The sequence below is a fragment of the Xenopus laevis genome, chromosome 8L, assembly GCF_017654675.1.
Source record: "Xenopus laevis strain J_2021 chromosome 8L, Xenopus_laevis_v10.1, whole genome shotgun sequence".
In the NCBI taxonomy this organism is placed as follows: domain Eukaryota; kingdom Metazoa; phylum Chordata; class Amphibia; order Anura; family Pipidae; genus Xenopus; species Xenopus laevis.
This window is the reverse complement of record NC_054385.1, coordinates 68,612,725-68,630,356: the sequence shown is the minus strand read 5'-3', so window position 1 is coordinate 68,630,356 and position 17,632 is coordinate 68,612,725. Positions and strand designations below refer to the sequence as shown.

Sequence of the window (17,632 nt, the reverse complement as noted above, 5' to 3'; positions counted from 1 at the left end):
TTCTTTAACAAAGATTCATTATATTTATTTGTGAATGAGGCTCCAAGTCTTTATTTTAGCTTTTTCCACCCCTAAGGACTCAAGTTGTTAATTTTCCCAAAACCTCACAGGGCATAAAAGGAACAGAAGGCATCACAAAGTAAGCTACTAACCCTGCACGCATCACGCTAAAGAGAAATTTCCGTGGAGGATTTGGGGTGCCTTAAGTCAGCTGTCTTGCATCGCACCTTTTGTATGGAAAATGAATGACCTGGCACGCTTGATCTGCATGAGAGACTGATCGAGGAATTGACATTACACTGTGATTCATATATCACATGATGTCAAAATCATGTGGTAGTTGGCAGCTGCCATAAAGCAAGGAACAAAGTTTTATATAGTGTCATTGCAGCAATGTGCTGTGAATTAAGTATTTTTTTACGTGAACCTTTTTTTTTTTTTTTTTTTTTTTTTATTATTATTATAGGACAAATATTACTTAAATGAAATACCAAGACCTTTACTCATAGACCCTTTAATATCCACTGCAATTAAAAAAACTGCCATTTTGGTTGTGTAGGACTTATAATCCTTTGTGTCTTTGTTCACATGTAGTATAATGGGAAGCATGTTGTCCTTCTGGCTCTTTTGAGTGATGAAGTTGATTAAAATGCCTGGTTGTGTCACTGCACACACTAGTTTATAAATCATCGTATAATAATAAACCTAATATAATGAACTGGATGAATGAAAGCCTTCATAGACCTATTCTAGAATGTTGGCACAAGCTGAATTTTGATTAAGTCCATGTATTTTTAGAACGCATTAACCTTTATCAGGCTTTCAGTTGATCTGCCAGATTTCTTTTTTGGGTATCATGATACATAGATTTTTTTTCCATCATTACAGACTGATGGTTGCACAAATAGATTCCCAGTCCAGCAAAAAATTGAATCCTAGGTGGAGGACAGGGCTTATATCTCAGGAAAGTGTTGCAAAGCTATTATTGCAGTGTGGTAGACACATGCACTTGCATAATAAATATATTTTTTTTTTTTTTATAGGTGTGTATTCAACTTCTTTATTTTGTATGAATTTCATTTAACCAAAACCTATTTTCAATTGAAATTTAATTTTTTATCTTTCATATTTGTTTCACTTTTACATTCCAAAAGTCTGTATGTGAAGTTTTTTTTATTTGGATGCATTAAAAAATTTTCATCAATTTTGATTTGTTGGGCATTGCTCTCTAAAGGCACTACTTAATAAATTGAGATTACTGACACCAGAATGTGTGTCATTTGGATAACCTGGCCAAAAAAAAAAGTAATAGGTAAGGTACACTGATCTTTTGATTTGGTGTGAGTATATTGGTGTGCAGAAGCAGTGTTTCAGCACTGTTATTTGTTTTATTGTGCACTGCACAGTTTTCAACCCCTCACACTGCATTATTGAGCGAAACTGCTTGCTCTAGGATATTCTAGGAATTTAATTTTAAGCATTTAGAAATCTACTTAGTTTTCAGTTCCAAAACTGCTATTTCTCTAGACTGGCCCTCCTGTCAGTGCAGACGCTATAGGGTTAAGTTCACCTCCGGAGGCAGGACATAAGAAATAAAGCTGCTTTGGCTCCACCCTCCTCATATAATGCCAGGCTCCTCCATTTTCTCCTAGTTTTTTCTTCTGTCCTGCTGGAGGTTAGGACAGTAATTTTTTTTTTTTTTTTTTTTTCTCTTCTTACAAAATTGAGTTTACTCAGGAACACCTGGAACAAACAAGATTCATCTAATTACTTCTCAGGAGAGCTGTTTTGCATTGCCATAGACCATTCCACAGGACTGGTAGGCATGGGGAGACATTGGCAGAAAGTAGCAGTCAAGTCTTTCAGAGACTAGCACTGCTGATCGTGACAGATCCGCACTTCCTACAAGGATGCACATTCCCCACGATCGCGACTCTCCCTCAGACACCAGTCGGCTAAAATAGGGCCTTACTTCCGGGTTGGGCATTGGGGCCAATACACTGTTCCACGCAGCTCTGCCGCGGGCACCATTTTGTGTGCATTGGCACGCAGTTTCCCTGTAACATCGGAGTGGAGTAGACGCAGACCAACACATCAGGTCAGATGCTCTCAAGAGCCTGTTAGGGCGGGGGCCGGTCCTTTATTAAAGGGATACTGTCATGGGAAAACATGTTTTTTTTTTTCAAAACACATCAGTTAATAGCTCCAGCAGAATTCTGCACTGAAATCCATTTCTCAAAAGAGTAAACAGATTTTTTTATATTCAATTTTGAAATTTGACATGGGGCTAGACATTTTGTCAATTTCCCAGCTGTCCCCAGTCATGTGACTTGTGCCTGCACTTTAGGAGAGAAATGCTTTCTGGCAGGCTGCTGTTTTTCCCTTCTCAATGTAACTGAATGTGTCTCAGTGAGACATGGGTTTTTACTATTGAGTGCTGTTCTTAGATCTACCAGGCAGCTGTTATCTTGTGTTAGGGAGCTGCTATCTGGTTACCTTCCCATTGTTCTTTTGTTTGGCTGCTGGGGGGAAAAAGGGAGGGGGGTGATATCACTCTAACTTGCAGTAAAGAGTGATTGAAGTTTATCAGAGCACAAGTCACATGACTTGGGGCAGCTGGGAAATTGACAATATGTCTAGCCCCATGTCAGATTTCAAAATTGAATATAAAAAAATCTGTTTGCTCTTCTGAGAAATGGATTTCAGTGCAGAAATCTGCTGGAGCAGCACTATTAACTGATACATTTTGAATAAAAATGACCGTATCCCTTTAAGGTTTCTATTATAACGGTATACAGCCTGCAGGCTTACATACCGAAGCCCTCTCACATAATTAATCCCCAGGGTCATAATTAAATGCTGAAGGGGATTTTGTCACTAGATCAGGGGCCTGTATCAAGGCACCAGTATATATGTACTACCCTAGGGTACTAAGGCAAATTTTTTATCCACAGATCCTGGAAACAGATCTAGCCCTAGAGAATATTAGAAACGATATGGCTACTGACACTACAACAACCAAGAGACGGCATACTCAACATAGGAAATGTAAAGTATAAAAGCACACATTACATAGAGGGGAACAAGACATGCATGCAATGTTCTGAACCACCAGATGCTGCTCCAACACTATCCTCTCACCCAATCACACAGTGTTCACAGGATAGTCCCCAGATTCACGATACACAGGATCAAAATCCCTCCACATCAGCTAAACCACCGCAGCTTGAGTAGTTGTTTGACTTGATTAAATCCACTATTCAATCCTCCATAGGTCAACCCCCCCCCCCCGTTCGCAGTAAGAAATGAAAGGCTCGGTTAAGCTTAGAGACCAGTTCCTCTGAGTCTAATGATGTCAGCGATCAGGATAGTGATTTAGAGCCGGGTGACTTGTCAGTGAGCAAATCTCCTGAGGATTCAGACACCGAACATCAATACCGCTCGCTCACGGGGCCCGACACTGCCAAACTACTGCTGCGTGAGATGTTAACCACTCTAGAAATTAAAGACGGAACAACAACTGCTTCAAAGGCCGATAGAGTTTTGGGAGTTCAACCCTGGAAATCCAGGCAGTGCTGGGCCAACGTGGGCAGACGCCCTAGGTAGCCTGGCCAGGCAAAGTGCACAAAACATGAGTGCGCATGAGCAAAAAAGATACGCGCTAGAGAGATCGCACTCATCGGCCAGAGCAGGGACTGGACTAGGGGATAGGAGAGGCCGAGAAGGTGCCTGGCGCCGCTTCAGCTTTGTGCCCTAGGCACGTGCCTACTCTGCCTAACCCTAGTTCCGGCCCCGAGTCCAGGTCCTTTCCCATTTTTAAGTCAGTATCTCAGATAATTGAGAACGAGTGGTCCAAACCAGATCATAGATCCTGACTGACCCAGAGATTCCTTAATATTTTCCCTATACCAGAAGAGCAAAAGAAAGCCTGGGACAAGGCCCCCAAAGTAGATTCATCAGTAGCTTGTCTATCCCGCAATACAACACTTCCAACAGAAGAGGCGGCATTTAAGGAATCCATGGATAAGAAGATGGAGGTTTCCATAAGAAAAGGGTACACTCACTCCATGGCAATCCTCCCACCGGAGGTGGCATCCTGGTGCCAGGAATAGTTAAAAAAAAAAAAAAAAAAAAACCCCTAAGTCACCAGATGAATTGCAGGAAGAACTACAACGGATCTCTTCAGCCTTGGCATTTCTCTCTGATGCAGCCATGGACACTGTACGACTGGCAGCCAAAGTCGATATGGTAGTGACCAGAAGGGCCTTATGGCTACGTCAGTGGTTGGGAGACACTGCCTCCAAAACCAAATTAACCTTCGGTTCACTGGGGACTCTGACCTAAAACAGATTATAACAGAGGTTACAGGCGGCAAAAGAACATTTTTACCATCTGGCAAGAAACCTAGGTCAGAACCTCAAAATAGAACCTACAATGGACAATGGCACTCGCAAAGTTGACCATGTCAATCCTTCAGAAACGCTTTCTTTCGTTCATCACAGTCCAGTGGGGAGCAAAAGAAAGGGAGACCCTCCTGGTTGGCTCAACCAAGACAAACCAGGAAACCAGGCCCTCCTAAGTCATCCTCAGCCTGACTCACACAGGGCACAGCAAGGGGGGGGTGGCAGTCATCTTCAAACTTTTTTCCCAATCTGGCAAACCCACACTCAAGATTCTCCATCATCAAGGACAGGTACAAAATTCCATTCGACAAGCTACCTCCCCTCACGTTCAGAAGATCATCTGTTCCAAAAAATCCCGCCAACTAAAAGCCCTTTTGGCAATAGTCACAGACATGCTCTTAAACAGAATCATCAAGAAAGTCCCCCCACAAGAACAGTTCAAGGGGTTTTACTCAAACCTATTTCTAGTCAGAAAAAAGAAAGAAGGCAAGTTCAGACCAGTTCTAAATTTGAAAGAATTAAATCCATTCATATCCAAACGAAAATTCCACATGGAATCAATTGATGGTCATGTCAATGTCAAGAGAACTGCTTCATTACAAAAATAGATCAAGATGCTTATTTGCACGTCCCAATCAGGGAGGAATCTCAAATACCTCCGATTTACAATCCAAACTCATCATTACCAGTTCAAAGCCTTACTCTTCAGCCTCTGCACGGCACCACGAGTATTCACCAAGGTACTCAGTCCACTAATTGCACATCTCAGGCGCGAGGGTGTCGAACTCACTCCTTACCTAGACGACCTGCTAATCAGGTCAGCATCTTCCAAACAGTGTCTACAGGATACCCAAACTTGTGTCAGAACACTCAACCAACACGGGTGGCTCATAAACCACAAAATGAGCCAGCTCAATCCCATGCAACAAATTCAATTCCTCGGAATGTGGATAGACTCTTCTCTGCAGACAATATCACTGACATTCGAAAAGATTCAGATGATCAGGTGCACAGCAAATCTGTCTGCAGCCGACAATATCAGCGGTCCTGTGCCTCCAAATGCTGGGCTACATGGTGGCTGCGCTAGAAGCCTTATCATTCTGCATGTTCCATATGGGAAACCTTCAAAATCATTTTCTACGACACTGAAACAAAGATCACTTCGATCTCACACATCCTATTCCTGTGACCGGGCCTGTCAGACAGTCCTTGCACTGGTGGACTCTCACACTAGTTCAGAACTTGACCCCGGGGAAAATGTGGATCTCTCCAATGGGTATTAGTAAGGCTGTGGAGCTACATTCCCTCCCCACACGTGTCGGGACCTGGTCAGCACAGGAATCCACACTTCCCATCAATGTCCTTGAGATCAGGGCAATAAGAAATGCCATCCTCCATTGGTCAAAGGAACTCAGGGGGCGACCCCTCAGAATTCAGTCAGACAATGCGACAGCAGTGGCCTATCTTAATAAACAAGGAGGCACACGCAGCAACAAGGCAATGCAGGAGGTTATTATTATTATTAACATGTATTTATATAGCGCCAACATATTGCGTAGCACTGTAAAGTAACTGTGATTATACAACTACATCACATGAATTACATACATAGAACATATGGAGTAACAAACATCACAATAAATACAGGTACAAAGAGGTGAGGAAGGCCCTATGCATAGGCATACAGTCTAAAGGGAAGGGAGTAAGACACAAGGTGTGGGAGTGGGCAAGATCGAAGTAAGTGGGTGAGAAATGTGGTGTTGTATGTGGTGTTGCGTTTGGTAGTTAAGCAGAGTGAGGGTAGGCTTCTCGAAAGAAGTGCGTTTTCAGAGATTTTTTGAAAGCAGAAAGGTTGGGAGAAAGTCGGACAGATCGTGGGAGAGCGTTCCAGAGGAGGGGTGCAGCCCTTCCAAAGTCTTGAATGCGAGCATGTGAGGAGATAATGAGAGAAGCGTTGAGTAGCAGGTCAGTAGAGGAGCGAAGTAAGCGAGTGGGTGAGTATATAGAGATGAGTTCAGAGATGTAGGGTGGAGCAGAGTTGTGAAGTGCTTTGAAAGTCAGTGTCATTAATTTGAATTTGATTCTGAAAGGTAACGGAAGCCAGTGCAGGCATTGACAGAATGGCGAGGCAGAGGATGAGCGGTTGCTGAGGTGTATGAGCCTCGCAGCAGTGTTCATTATGGACTGGAGAGGTGACAGTCTCTGGAGGGGGAGGCCAATTAAAAGAGAGTTACAGTAGTCTAGACGCAATATGATGAGAGAGTGAATAAGAATTTTGGCAGCGTCTTGGGTGATAAATGATCGTATTTTGGATATGTTCCTTAGGTGGAAGTGACATGATTTAATAAGTGACTGGATATGAGGAGTGAATGACAGGGCAGAATCTAGGATAACCCCAAGGCACAGGGCCTGGGGAGAGGGGGTGATAGTGGAATTGTTAACTATGATGGATACTTCGGGGATGCTACTGGTGTTTCTTGGAGGAAAGAGAACCATTTCAGTTTTAGAGAGGTTTAATTTAAGGTAGCGTTGCGACATCCAGGTAGAGATAGCGGACAGGCAGGAGGAGACGCGAGTTAGGAGTTCTGGGTTGAGATCAGGAGATGAGAGATAGATTTGAGTATCGTCAGCATAGAGGTGGTAGTGGAAACCATACGAATTTATTAATTTGCCAAGGGAGGAAGTATAGAGGGAGAATAGTAATGGTCCCAGGACAGAGCCTTGAGGAACTCCAACAGAAAGAGGTAGGGGAGAAGATGATACTCCATTGTAGGAGACACTGAAGGAACGATTGGTGATGTAAGAAGAGAACCAGGACAGGGCTGTGTCACGAAGGCCAAGCGACTGGAGGGACTGGAGGAGGAGAGGGTGATCTACAGTGTCAAATGCGGCTGAGAGGTCAAGCAGTATTAGTAGTGAGAAATGATTGTTGGCTTTAGCGGTTAAAAGGTCATTAGTTAGTCGAGTCAGGGCAGTTTCCGTGGAGTGTTGTGGCTTAAAACCAGATTGTAGGGGGTCCAGCAGGTTATTGTCAGAGAGGAATGAGGTAAGTCGGTTGTAGACTAGGCGCTCAAGTAGTTTAGAGATGAAAGGTAGCAGAGAGATAGGTCGGAGGTTGTCAAGATTGGAGGGATCAAGAGAGGGTTTTTTCAGAATGGGGGTGACAAGAGCATGTTTTAGTTGAGAAGGAAACAGTCCAGTTGAGAGCGAAAGATTAAATAGGTGAGTTAAGGCTTTGATTAGACAAGGATTGGTATTGCGGAGAAGTTTCGAGGGAATTGGATCAAGCGGGCAGGTGGTAAGGTGAGAAGAGGCCAGAAGCTTTGAGACTTCCTCATCAGTGACAGGGGTGAAGGAGCACAGGAGAGACTGGGCAGTGTGGAGGGAGGGTGGTGGAAGTCTAGGGGGGTTGAGTAGTGTAATGTCCCTTCTGATAGTGTCAATTTTGTTTTTGAAGTGCTCAGCAATATCTTGAGCAGAGACAGATGTGCATGGAGGGGGTGGAGAAGGGGAAAGGAGAGTGTTAAAGGTGGAGAAAAGTTGTGCTGGTTTTTTAGAAAGGGAGTTAATGAGTGAAGTAAAGTATGTTTGTTTGGCTTGGAAGAGGCTGGTGTTAAAGGAGCGCAGGGCGGATTTGTAGCTCCAAAAGTCTGATTCTGAACGGGATTTGCGCCAGCGACGCTCAAGTGCACGTGAGTGTCTTTGGAGCGCTTTTGTATGAGCAGTATGCCAAGGTTGAAGTGGTTTTGGTCGAGAACGTTTAGTTTTTATAGGAGCAAGCTCATTTAGGGCAGTGGTGAGAGTACTATAGTAGACAGAGGTAGCCACATTAGGACATGAGATGGCTGAGATATTAGAGTGAAGAGAGTCAAAGGAAGAAGAGAGATGTGACACGTCTACAGCTTGCAAGTCACGGTAAGTACGTGTTTGGGGAATAGCAGGGGGTGAGGAGGGAGTTAGTGAGAGTTGAAATGTGAGCATATTGTGATCAGAGAGGGGAAATGGGGAGTTAGTAAAATTGGAGGTTGAACAGAGTCTGGTAAATATGAGATCCAGAGCATTACCATTGGAGTGAGAGGGGGAGTCTGAGCACAAAGATAAGCCTAGGGAGGAGGTTAGTGAAAGAAGTTTAGAGACAGAAGAGTTGTTGATGTTGTTAACGGGTATATTAAAGTCACCTAATATGATGGATGGGATGTTAGATGAAAGAAAGTAAGGAAGCCAGGCTGCAAAGTTGTCCAGAAATTGTGCAGTTGGTCCTGGTGGTCGATATATAACAGCAATGCAGAGTGAAACAGGAGAAAAGAGCCTAATGCAGTGAGCCTCAAATGAGGAGAATGATAAAGAGGGAACAGGTGGAAGAACTTTAAAAGTACAGCGGGGAGAGAGAAGCAAACCTACCCCACCTCCAGGTCTGTTACCAGGTCTAGGAGTATGAGTAAGGTGTAGGCCCCCATAGGACAGGGCAGCAGGTGAGGCAGTGTCAGTAGGAGAGAGCCAGGTTTCAGTAAGCGCAAGTAGGTTAAAGGAATTTGCAATGAAATGGTCGTGTATAGCGGTGAGTTTGTTGCAAACAGATCTGGCATTCCAGAGAGCACATGAAAGATTAACTGGGTTTTTGGGTATAGGAGTAAGTGTTCTGTACTGATTGAATTTGCTCCGGAGAGAAGGAGTTCGTGGTCGTGATATAACTGGGATGGGGTAAGGGCCAGGGTTTGGGGAAATGTCCCCAGCTGCCAGCAATAGAAAGGAAAGATAGACTAAGTGACAGTGGGATTTATAAGTCCTTGGTTTGTATGAAAAGGAGGAGTTTTGTGGAATAGCTAAACAGAGTACTTTATAAACTTCATGTGTGGAGAGGGAAGGAGAGGAGAGTAGAGAGGCTGAGATCTGTATAGAACTGGGATTTGATGGAGGAGGTAGTGAAAAATGTTTTATGAAGCATGAGAGTGAAAGGAGGAGAAATGCAGGATAAAGCATGTTTGGAGTAAGAAGTAACAAACTAGCAGGTACAAGCAAATCTGTTTTCTTCTTATCCCAGATGGTTCGCTGTTGATTGCAGGGGAATCCGGTTCCTTTTGCCTTGTCAATGCCTTGTGTAACTGTCTTGTTTAACTGTCATTTCTAAGCACTTGTGAAACTTTAGCACTTAGGAAAGGTTAGCACTCGTGCCATCCCCAATACTGGGTCTGAATTTATATGTAGCTGATTGGGAAAACCAGAGCCTAATTAATCAATTAATCAATTAAATAGCTAGCAAAGGGCAGAGTTTTACAGACACCAGAACCAGGTTTGGGGCTATAAAAATATCTCTTGTTCACGGAGGAGGGGACACAGATGTGTGCTTTAGATATTTATCAAAGAACTAAAGTAGAATAGGCCTGACAGACAAAAGTTATTGGGGTTAACAAATACAAGTAGGGATATAGCAGAATTACCAGAATAAACAGTTGCAGTATATGGATATGGCAGTGTATGGATATAGCAGAATTACCAGAATAAACAGTTGCAGTATATGGATATGGCAGTGTATGGATATAGCAGAATTACCAGAATAAACAGTTGCAGTATATGGATATGGCAGTGTATGGCTATAGCAGAATTACCAGAATGAACAGTTGCACAGATACTCAAGTGGGCAGAGTCCAATGTTCCGGCCATCTCCGCAGTATTCATAATGGGGGCGGACTACCTCAGCTGTCAACAACTAGACCAGGGAGAATGGGCACTACACACAGAAGTCTTCGAGGAGATAGTGTCCAGATGGGGAACTCCAGACATAGACCTGTTGGCAACAAAGCACAACTACAACGTACATACGTACTGTGCCATGTCAAAGGAACCAGGGGCAGTATATGTAGATGCCTTAGTCATTCTGTGGAATTTCAACAAAGTCTATGCCTTTCCCCCACTAGCTCTCTTGCCAAGAATAATTCGCAAGATCAAACAAGAGGGGACACTGACTATTCTCATCGTCCCCGATTGGCCGAGGAGGGCATGGTACTCAGATCTGATAAATGTCAGTAGCGCTACCGTGGAGACTACCTCTACGCACAGACTTATTAACACAGGGCCCAATCAGGCACGATAAACTACAAATTTTGCATTTGACGGCGTGGCTATTGAAGCCGAGATTTGGCTCTCCAAAGGTTTCTTGAGACAAGCCACTGACATTTTAATGAAGGCCAGAAAACCAGACACCACAAAGGTCTACTACAAAACATGGAAAACCTTTTTGAAGTGGTGTGACTCCAAAGGAGTGCTATGGCGGCAGACCTCCATACAAACTATAGTTGAATTCCTTCCACAGGGGTTCCATTTGGGACTCTCACTAGCAACTTTGAAAGGCCAGCTCTCAGCACTCTCGCTTCTACTCCCAACATCAGTGGTGCAGAGAACCAGATATAGTTCAGTTTTTACAAGGAGTGGGTAAGGCTAGGCCACCATATAGGGACCCCACCCCTCCTTGGGATCTTACTACGGTTCTCACAGCTCTGCAAGGCCCCCCTTTTGAGCCCTTGGCATCTTGCCCTCTAAAGTTTCTTACCTGGAAGATGACGTTCCTACTTGCAATTACTTCCGCATTACTTTCGACATGGCAGAATTGTCTCATAAAGAACCATGGCTCATACTACATCAAGATACGGCAGTGTTAAGGACAATTCCATCATTTACACCTAAAGTAGTCTCGGCTTTTCATATCAACAAAGAGATTAATTTACCGTCTCTATGCCCGAGACCCTCCAATGACAAGGAGTGGTCCCTACACAAGTTAGAAGTAGTTAGGGCAATCAGATATTACTTGGACAGATCCAAAACATATAGGAAGGCAGATGCTTTTCTAGTCACTTACGGTGCTAACAAGGGATCGCCTGCATCAAAACGCACGATAGCGAGATGGTTGGTGGACATATAAATTGTGCATATGACCTAAACAAGAAAACCAAGCCCTTTAAGATGAAAGCGCATTCCACGAGCCATGAGCACATCCTGGGCTCTACATAATTCAGCTACCCCTGAGCAGATTTGTAAAGTGGCCACTTGTGCCTCATTATCCATCTTTGCTAAATTTTACAGACTTCACGTCTTTCACTCTTCTCCGGCAGCGTTTGGGAGAAAGGTCTTGCAGGCCGCCATACGGCAGCAGTAACATACCCTTCCTAGTCTTGGGACAGGTTTAGAACGTCCCCATAGCGTCTACACTGACAGGAGGGCCAGTCTAGAGAAAACCTTTTCTAGGTGGCCCGAACTGTCAGTGCAGTAAGCCCCACCCTACAGATAGTTAATTCAGGTCAGCTATACTATATTAAGGATAGGTGACATGTACAGTTATAGGATATACAGATATGAGTTGTTACAAGTTCAGTCAAGATACGTGATATTACTGTATATTGCATGCATCTCCTCTAATTTTCTTACTAACTAAGCTGGAAAGACAAACTGGGAGAAAATGGAGGAGCCTGGCATTATATGAGGGAGGAGCCAAAACAGCTTTTTCTTCTGTCCTGGCTCCGGAGGTGGAACTTAACCCATAGTGTCTGCACTGACAGTTCAGATCTAGAAAAGGATTTTTCCATAAGTAAAATCTTCCTATAGTTACTCAAATGTATGGTGTGATTATCCATCTGAGAACATTTTGAGAAAGGGGGTAGATCCTCTGAAACGTAGTGTGGAGATCTCCATAAACTAAACATATTCAGCACATTTTGCATTCGTGAATGCCATCTTATTCCCTTCTTGTTCTGGCTGTAATTGGATCCCCTGAGCAACAGAGTTCCCAGATAGAGCACCACTGAAGTCACCACACAGAATCTGGATTTTTGTAAAAATGAATTATCCAGCTGTGGTTTTTACACTACGGGCATGGCCACCCTAGTTGTATGCTTTCATACCTGGCAACATCTTGAAAATAGAAAGAGAGACAAAAAAATGCTCAGAGCGGCGATAATTTTTGACCATGTCCATTTCATGGCCATACCCCTTAATTGCAATGTCCATTTTACAAAATTTGGCGGGTTATGGAAAGTTTAAAAACATTTCTAGGGGTTTTAGGGTCAGGTTTTATGTTATTACAGTCTGCTAATGATGGCAAATTGCCCTTTAAGCTGGTACCGTATATACTCGTGTATAAGCCGACCCGTGTATAAGCCGAGGTACCTAATTTACCTAAGAAAACTGGAAAAATGTATTGACTCGTGTATAAGCCTAGGGGCCCCATGTCAGATTTCAAAATGTGAATATCGAGACATAAAAGTCAGCTCATTTTTACATTTAAAAGAAATGATTTAACAGATAAAATCATATTGAGAAGTTTGTAGACAATTTTGAGAAAAAGGAGTAACAAAAACTATGGAACAGAAAACTATGGAATCAGAGGCTGCACACTACCTCCCCACCACCCGCACGGGGCCCCCAGCCACAAATTCCCCTCTGTCCCCCCTTCTCCCCCAGTGCTTACCTTCTTCATGTGTATTACAGCTGCTATTGAGTGGGGGAGGTCAGGAAGGAGTGAAGGCAAGAAGCAGCTCTGCCAGCCGCAGGAGTGGATCTGGGCTGACGAGGCCCTGGGGGCCCACCTAATGTTCCCTCTTATTCCTTCTCGGCTATACGCTCCTTCCGCGGCCCCAGCAGGACTGTCTGTGACTGACTGTCACGATCGCCGCTCGGAGCAGGTCCAGGAGCTCCGGGCGGCGCGTCCTTCCCTGCCGGCGTTCGCTCCCAAAATGGCGGCGCCCATGGCCGCCACGTGGGTAGCGGCGCCGGCAGTCCTGCTGGGGCCGCGGAAGGAGCGTATCTACGGTATGACCCGCGTATAAGCCGAGGTTGAGTTTTTCAGCACATTTTGGGTGCTGAAAAACTCGGCTTATACGCGAGTATATACGGTAGTCACTGTTTCCCCAGGAAACCTGCTTATCTTAAATTATATCAATTACAATTATATCTTTGCTTATCTTTAGGGATGGGCGAATTTTTTCTCCTCGTTTCGCTGAAAAAATGACGCCCATAGACTTGTATGGAGACGTGCGTCAAAAAAAAGACGCGCGACAAAATAATTTCGCCGCGCGACAATTTTTTTTTGACGCCCATAGACTTTAATGGGCGTCTGCGACATTTCGCCGGCGGCGAATTTTTGGCGAAACGAAACGGGTCAAATTCGCCCATCCCTGCTTATCTTAAATTGTTACAAATGTATCTTAGTGCACCTGCCATGTATTCTGGCCAATTACGTTTTAGAAACTTTCTGGCTGTTCAGTGCAGGAGATCAAGAGAAAGTGGAAACATCTCAGTAACAATCCGGAACTGAGGGCTTAACTGTCAAAATCGGGACAATTGGGAGATATGTGCTTTGCCTGAGTTCAGCTACACAGGTTAGAGGCTGGCTGAAAAATGTGAAAGCCTGCGCTTCTTCACTCCTCTTCAATGATGTGCCTGTTAGTGCAGCTAAACATGGAAGCATATTGGAGCACATCTTTTTTTCAGTGCAGGTGGAGTGAAGCGGAGCATGCTCATAGTGTGCCCATAACCTTATACTTATTGGCCAATATCAAAAACGAGTAGTCTTAGGGTAAGGTCACACTGAGCGTTTCGGGGAGATCGCCTGGCTACTAATCGCCTCGTCTTTGCGGCGACCAATCTCCCCGAACGCCTTCCCCACCTCTTGCGCTGGCTAGAATGAAAAATGCCGGCGCTAAGCACATGCAGCGATTCGTTTTTCGAAGTCGCCCGAAGTTTCCTCATGTGCTTAGCCTCCTCGAATTGGAGGCTATTTAAGAAAAAATGTAAACGTCTAATATTCGATTGAATTGTCCCGATCCAAAAATCTAGTTTTCCTCTCCAATTAACATATTAAAAGGGTTCTACTGACCTCTGCCATTGACTTGTAAATGAACTTGGCAGGATTTAGGTGGTGAATATTCGAATTAGAATTGTTTCCATGGTTGAGGTATGATAAATCTCACATTCAAATTTACATTCGAATTGGGGGATTAAAATTTGAATGTGTCAATTCTAACATCAAAATTTTTTAGAAAATTCGAATTTACTATTCGACCCTTAAAGGAGAAGGAAAGGTTAAAACTAAGTAAGCCTTATCAGAAAGGTCCACCTAAATATACCAGTAAACCCTTAATGCAATGCTGTTCTGAGTCCTCTGTCAAAAGAAACACAGCATTTCTTTCCTTATATTGTGTACACATGGGCTTCTGTATCAGACTTCCTGCCTTCAGCTTAAACCTCATTGCAGGTGAGCAGGGAGAGACTCATGCAGGAAGTGGTCACACCAAGCTAATACTGCAGCTGCTATCCTAAACTAACAGAGAGCTTCTAGAGCTTTTTACTCAGCTATGGTAAAACTTTGTATAGAATAAATGTAGCATTCCAGCTTGCACTATTGCAGCTAATCTACTGGCAATAAAATGCCTCCGTAGTTTTCCTTCTCCTTTAATAAATATGCCCCTTAGAGTCCTCTCGAGTGAAGGCATATATAACCATAATCGTACCCGTATATATAAAATAAATGTAATGTGATCAATTTTTTTTCTGGATGGATGACACATTGCTTGTGGATTGTTTGTTTTGGGGCACCCGCAAACACATACATATTTTTTGTATCAACTTGTATTTGCACTTGCTGAGGAATAATAGGTGAGGCCTATACTGTCCTCCCACCAACCTCTGTATGTATAGGTACATGACTTACGAAACAGGTAATACAACTTGTTGTTATTGAAAGTTTTAAGTAAATCGTTCAGTGCTCTCTTTTACAATGTTACAATTTACCTGCATATTATAGTTGAGGCACTATGTCTTTAATTCATAGAACATACTAGTTTTGTTTTCCTTGTGACTTTTCCTATTTGAACAAGGGGCTTGTGTAGCAGTAAAACCTGTGTCTCTAAATCCACTAGGTACTGAGAAACCCTGGAAGTTTAAAGGCGAAGTAAAGTCTAAAATAGAATAATGCTAGAAATGCTGTATTTTGTATACACATGAACTTACTGCACCACAATCCTAATCAAACAAATGACTTATGCTTTTAAAGTCGGCCACAGGGTGTCACAATCTTGTAACTATGTTAAACATCCAAGACTGTACACATGCGTAGTGTGGATCCTCATGAATTATTAAAACAGCACACGTCATATCTGCCAGAAGCCGGTACTGCAAGACTGATTAATAATCAGAATATACAGACTGCACTGGGTCCTGTGTTGTCATGTAATCTATTATGGATTTTATAGTTTTTGTATTGTTAATACAAACTTTCTCCAACAGCAGCTGGAGTTGGAAACAGTAAAGGGATGTAAAGGCAAAAATAAAATCCAATACAAATCTCTACCAACCACCGACTGCTTTACAGGGAAACAAACAAATCTGCTTGATTTCTGCATAGCTGGGAAGTAAGGCGGGGGCTCCCCCTGCTGTTCATATGTATGATTGTTTCCCTGCAGAGCAGTTAGGGACCATCTGATAATTCCTATCCACAGCAGTAAATGAAGGGAGAATTTCACTGCATACAGTTAGGTTTCTTATAAAAACGGTACACATTTTTTAATTAAAGGAGATAATATTGGAGATGGATTTTATTTTTTTTCCATGGCATGTCCTTTAAGCTGAAAACAGGAAGTCTGATACAGAAGCCCATGTGTACACAATAGAAATAAAGAAATGCTGTGTTTCTTTTGACAGAGGGCAGCATTACTTTGAGGGTTTACTCGTGTAATTATATACAGTAGACCTTTCTGATAAAGCTTACTTAGTTTTAACCTTTCCTTCTTCTTTAAGCAGAGCGCTTGGCCACAAGGTTGTGTGTTAGATTATGACAAAGAAAGCCAGCATTCTGTTAGTAGCCTAATTCATTCCTTGAAAACATTGTATAGTACAATAAATAAACATAACTTTATAAGATTGGTAATGTTTTGGTCGACCAAAAGAAAGCTTTTTGGTCAAATCCCACAAGGCTAATGTACCTTTATAGCAGTTGAAGTACAAAATTCAACTGCAGCTGAAGTACAGAATTTGTCATTACTTGTACATCACAAGTGGCATAATATAAAAAATTCACATTTTTAGCTATACATGAGAATTTGGCAGAATGAATTTTGTATCAATTGCTGGAATTTAGCTGAATCTGGAATTTAGTGCATCCGATCATTATGTTTTCCATAATTACACTTATAAATAAACAATTCTAGGAAAGAGGAAGCCAAGAACTTTGCACAACTGCTGAATCAGGATAGATAAATATATTCAGCAATCATTGCCAATCCCTTGTGAATATTGTACAAGGACACAAATAAATATCTAATAGTAAATCTAGAGCAACTGGACTAATCATTGAAGACATTTCACTACTCATCCGAGCAGCTTCTTCAGTTCAACTGACTGGTACAGAAAATCCATGGCATAAAAACTCTTCCAATAATCCAATCACAATTGTGCAGTGAGATGACAACTAAAACTCACAGAGGCTGTGAATGCTGTAATAGAATTATCAAGGTGCCATGCAACTCAAAGAGGCAGGTCTTACTTGTGAGAGTTGCATGAATGGAGGTTTGAAGTTTTGTGAAACTGCTCTGGTATTAAAACCTTTATAGACTTATTGCCACAAATAAAATACTTTGAACAGTGCAGTACGGTATGACAGTGGAGAGTTTGCAGAAGCAGTCTTGGATTTGGGGGAAGGTCACAAATACCCGAACTTAGGGTGACATGCCAGCCTGCCGCATCCGAATTCTTTCCAAAGCACTGCTTAGTCTGGTACGTATTTCCAAAGTACCTGTAGTTAAACCTCAACTGGAGCTGCGAACACGGTTTATTTAAGTGATTGGACTTTTTTAATTATTACAAGTCTAAAGGGATCATTTACAATTATCATGGACACGAGTTCTTGAGCAATAAGAGGCACAATATCATGCCTTTTAGGGCCTTTTTATAGAGCACGTGTGCATTGGGTAAAGGATTGTGCAAGCTACACAGTAAGGTAGTACCTCTAGGTGAAACTCCCCCCCCACAGCAAAGTGTTAAAAGCTTGCCATTTGGTGTCAATTTTATGTCTTTCCACCTCTATTGGTTGATTTATCCGATGATCACCTCAAAGAATAAATCTCAGACCCCGAATTTAACAATTCTCAGGGTTATGCTGATTGTAGGAGGCAAACTATCAATTACAAGCATTGCACATATTAGGCGTTTGTAGGGATTATGTAGTAAGAGGTGTGAAATTTAGC

General features: G+C 42.8%; 1 protein-coding gene across 7 annotated transcripts in view; it reads left to right on the top strand.

The window, feature by feature from the left end:
- The window catches only part of ccdc9.L (coiled-coil domain containing 9 L homeolog), a 51,453-nt gene that overhangs the window by 20,875 nt on the left and 12,946 nt on the right, over positions 1-17,632 (top strand). For 3 of the 7 annotated variants that reach the window (XM_018229099.2, XM_041572097.1, XM_018229100.2), the window contains exon 13: positions 111-1,039. The exons of 2 other annotated variants lie outside the window; for them this stretch is intronic. In XM_018229099.2, coding sequence (XP_018084588.1) covers positions 111-151 — 41 coding nt within the window. In that variant the 3' untranslated portion in view covers positions 152-1,039. 7 annotated transcript variants of the gene reach the window in all.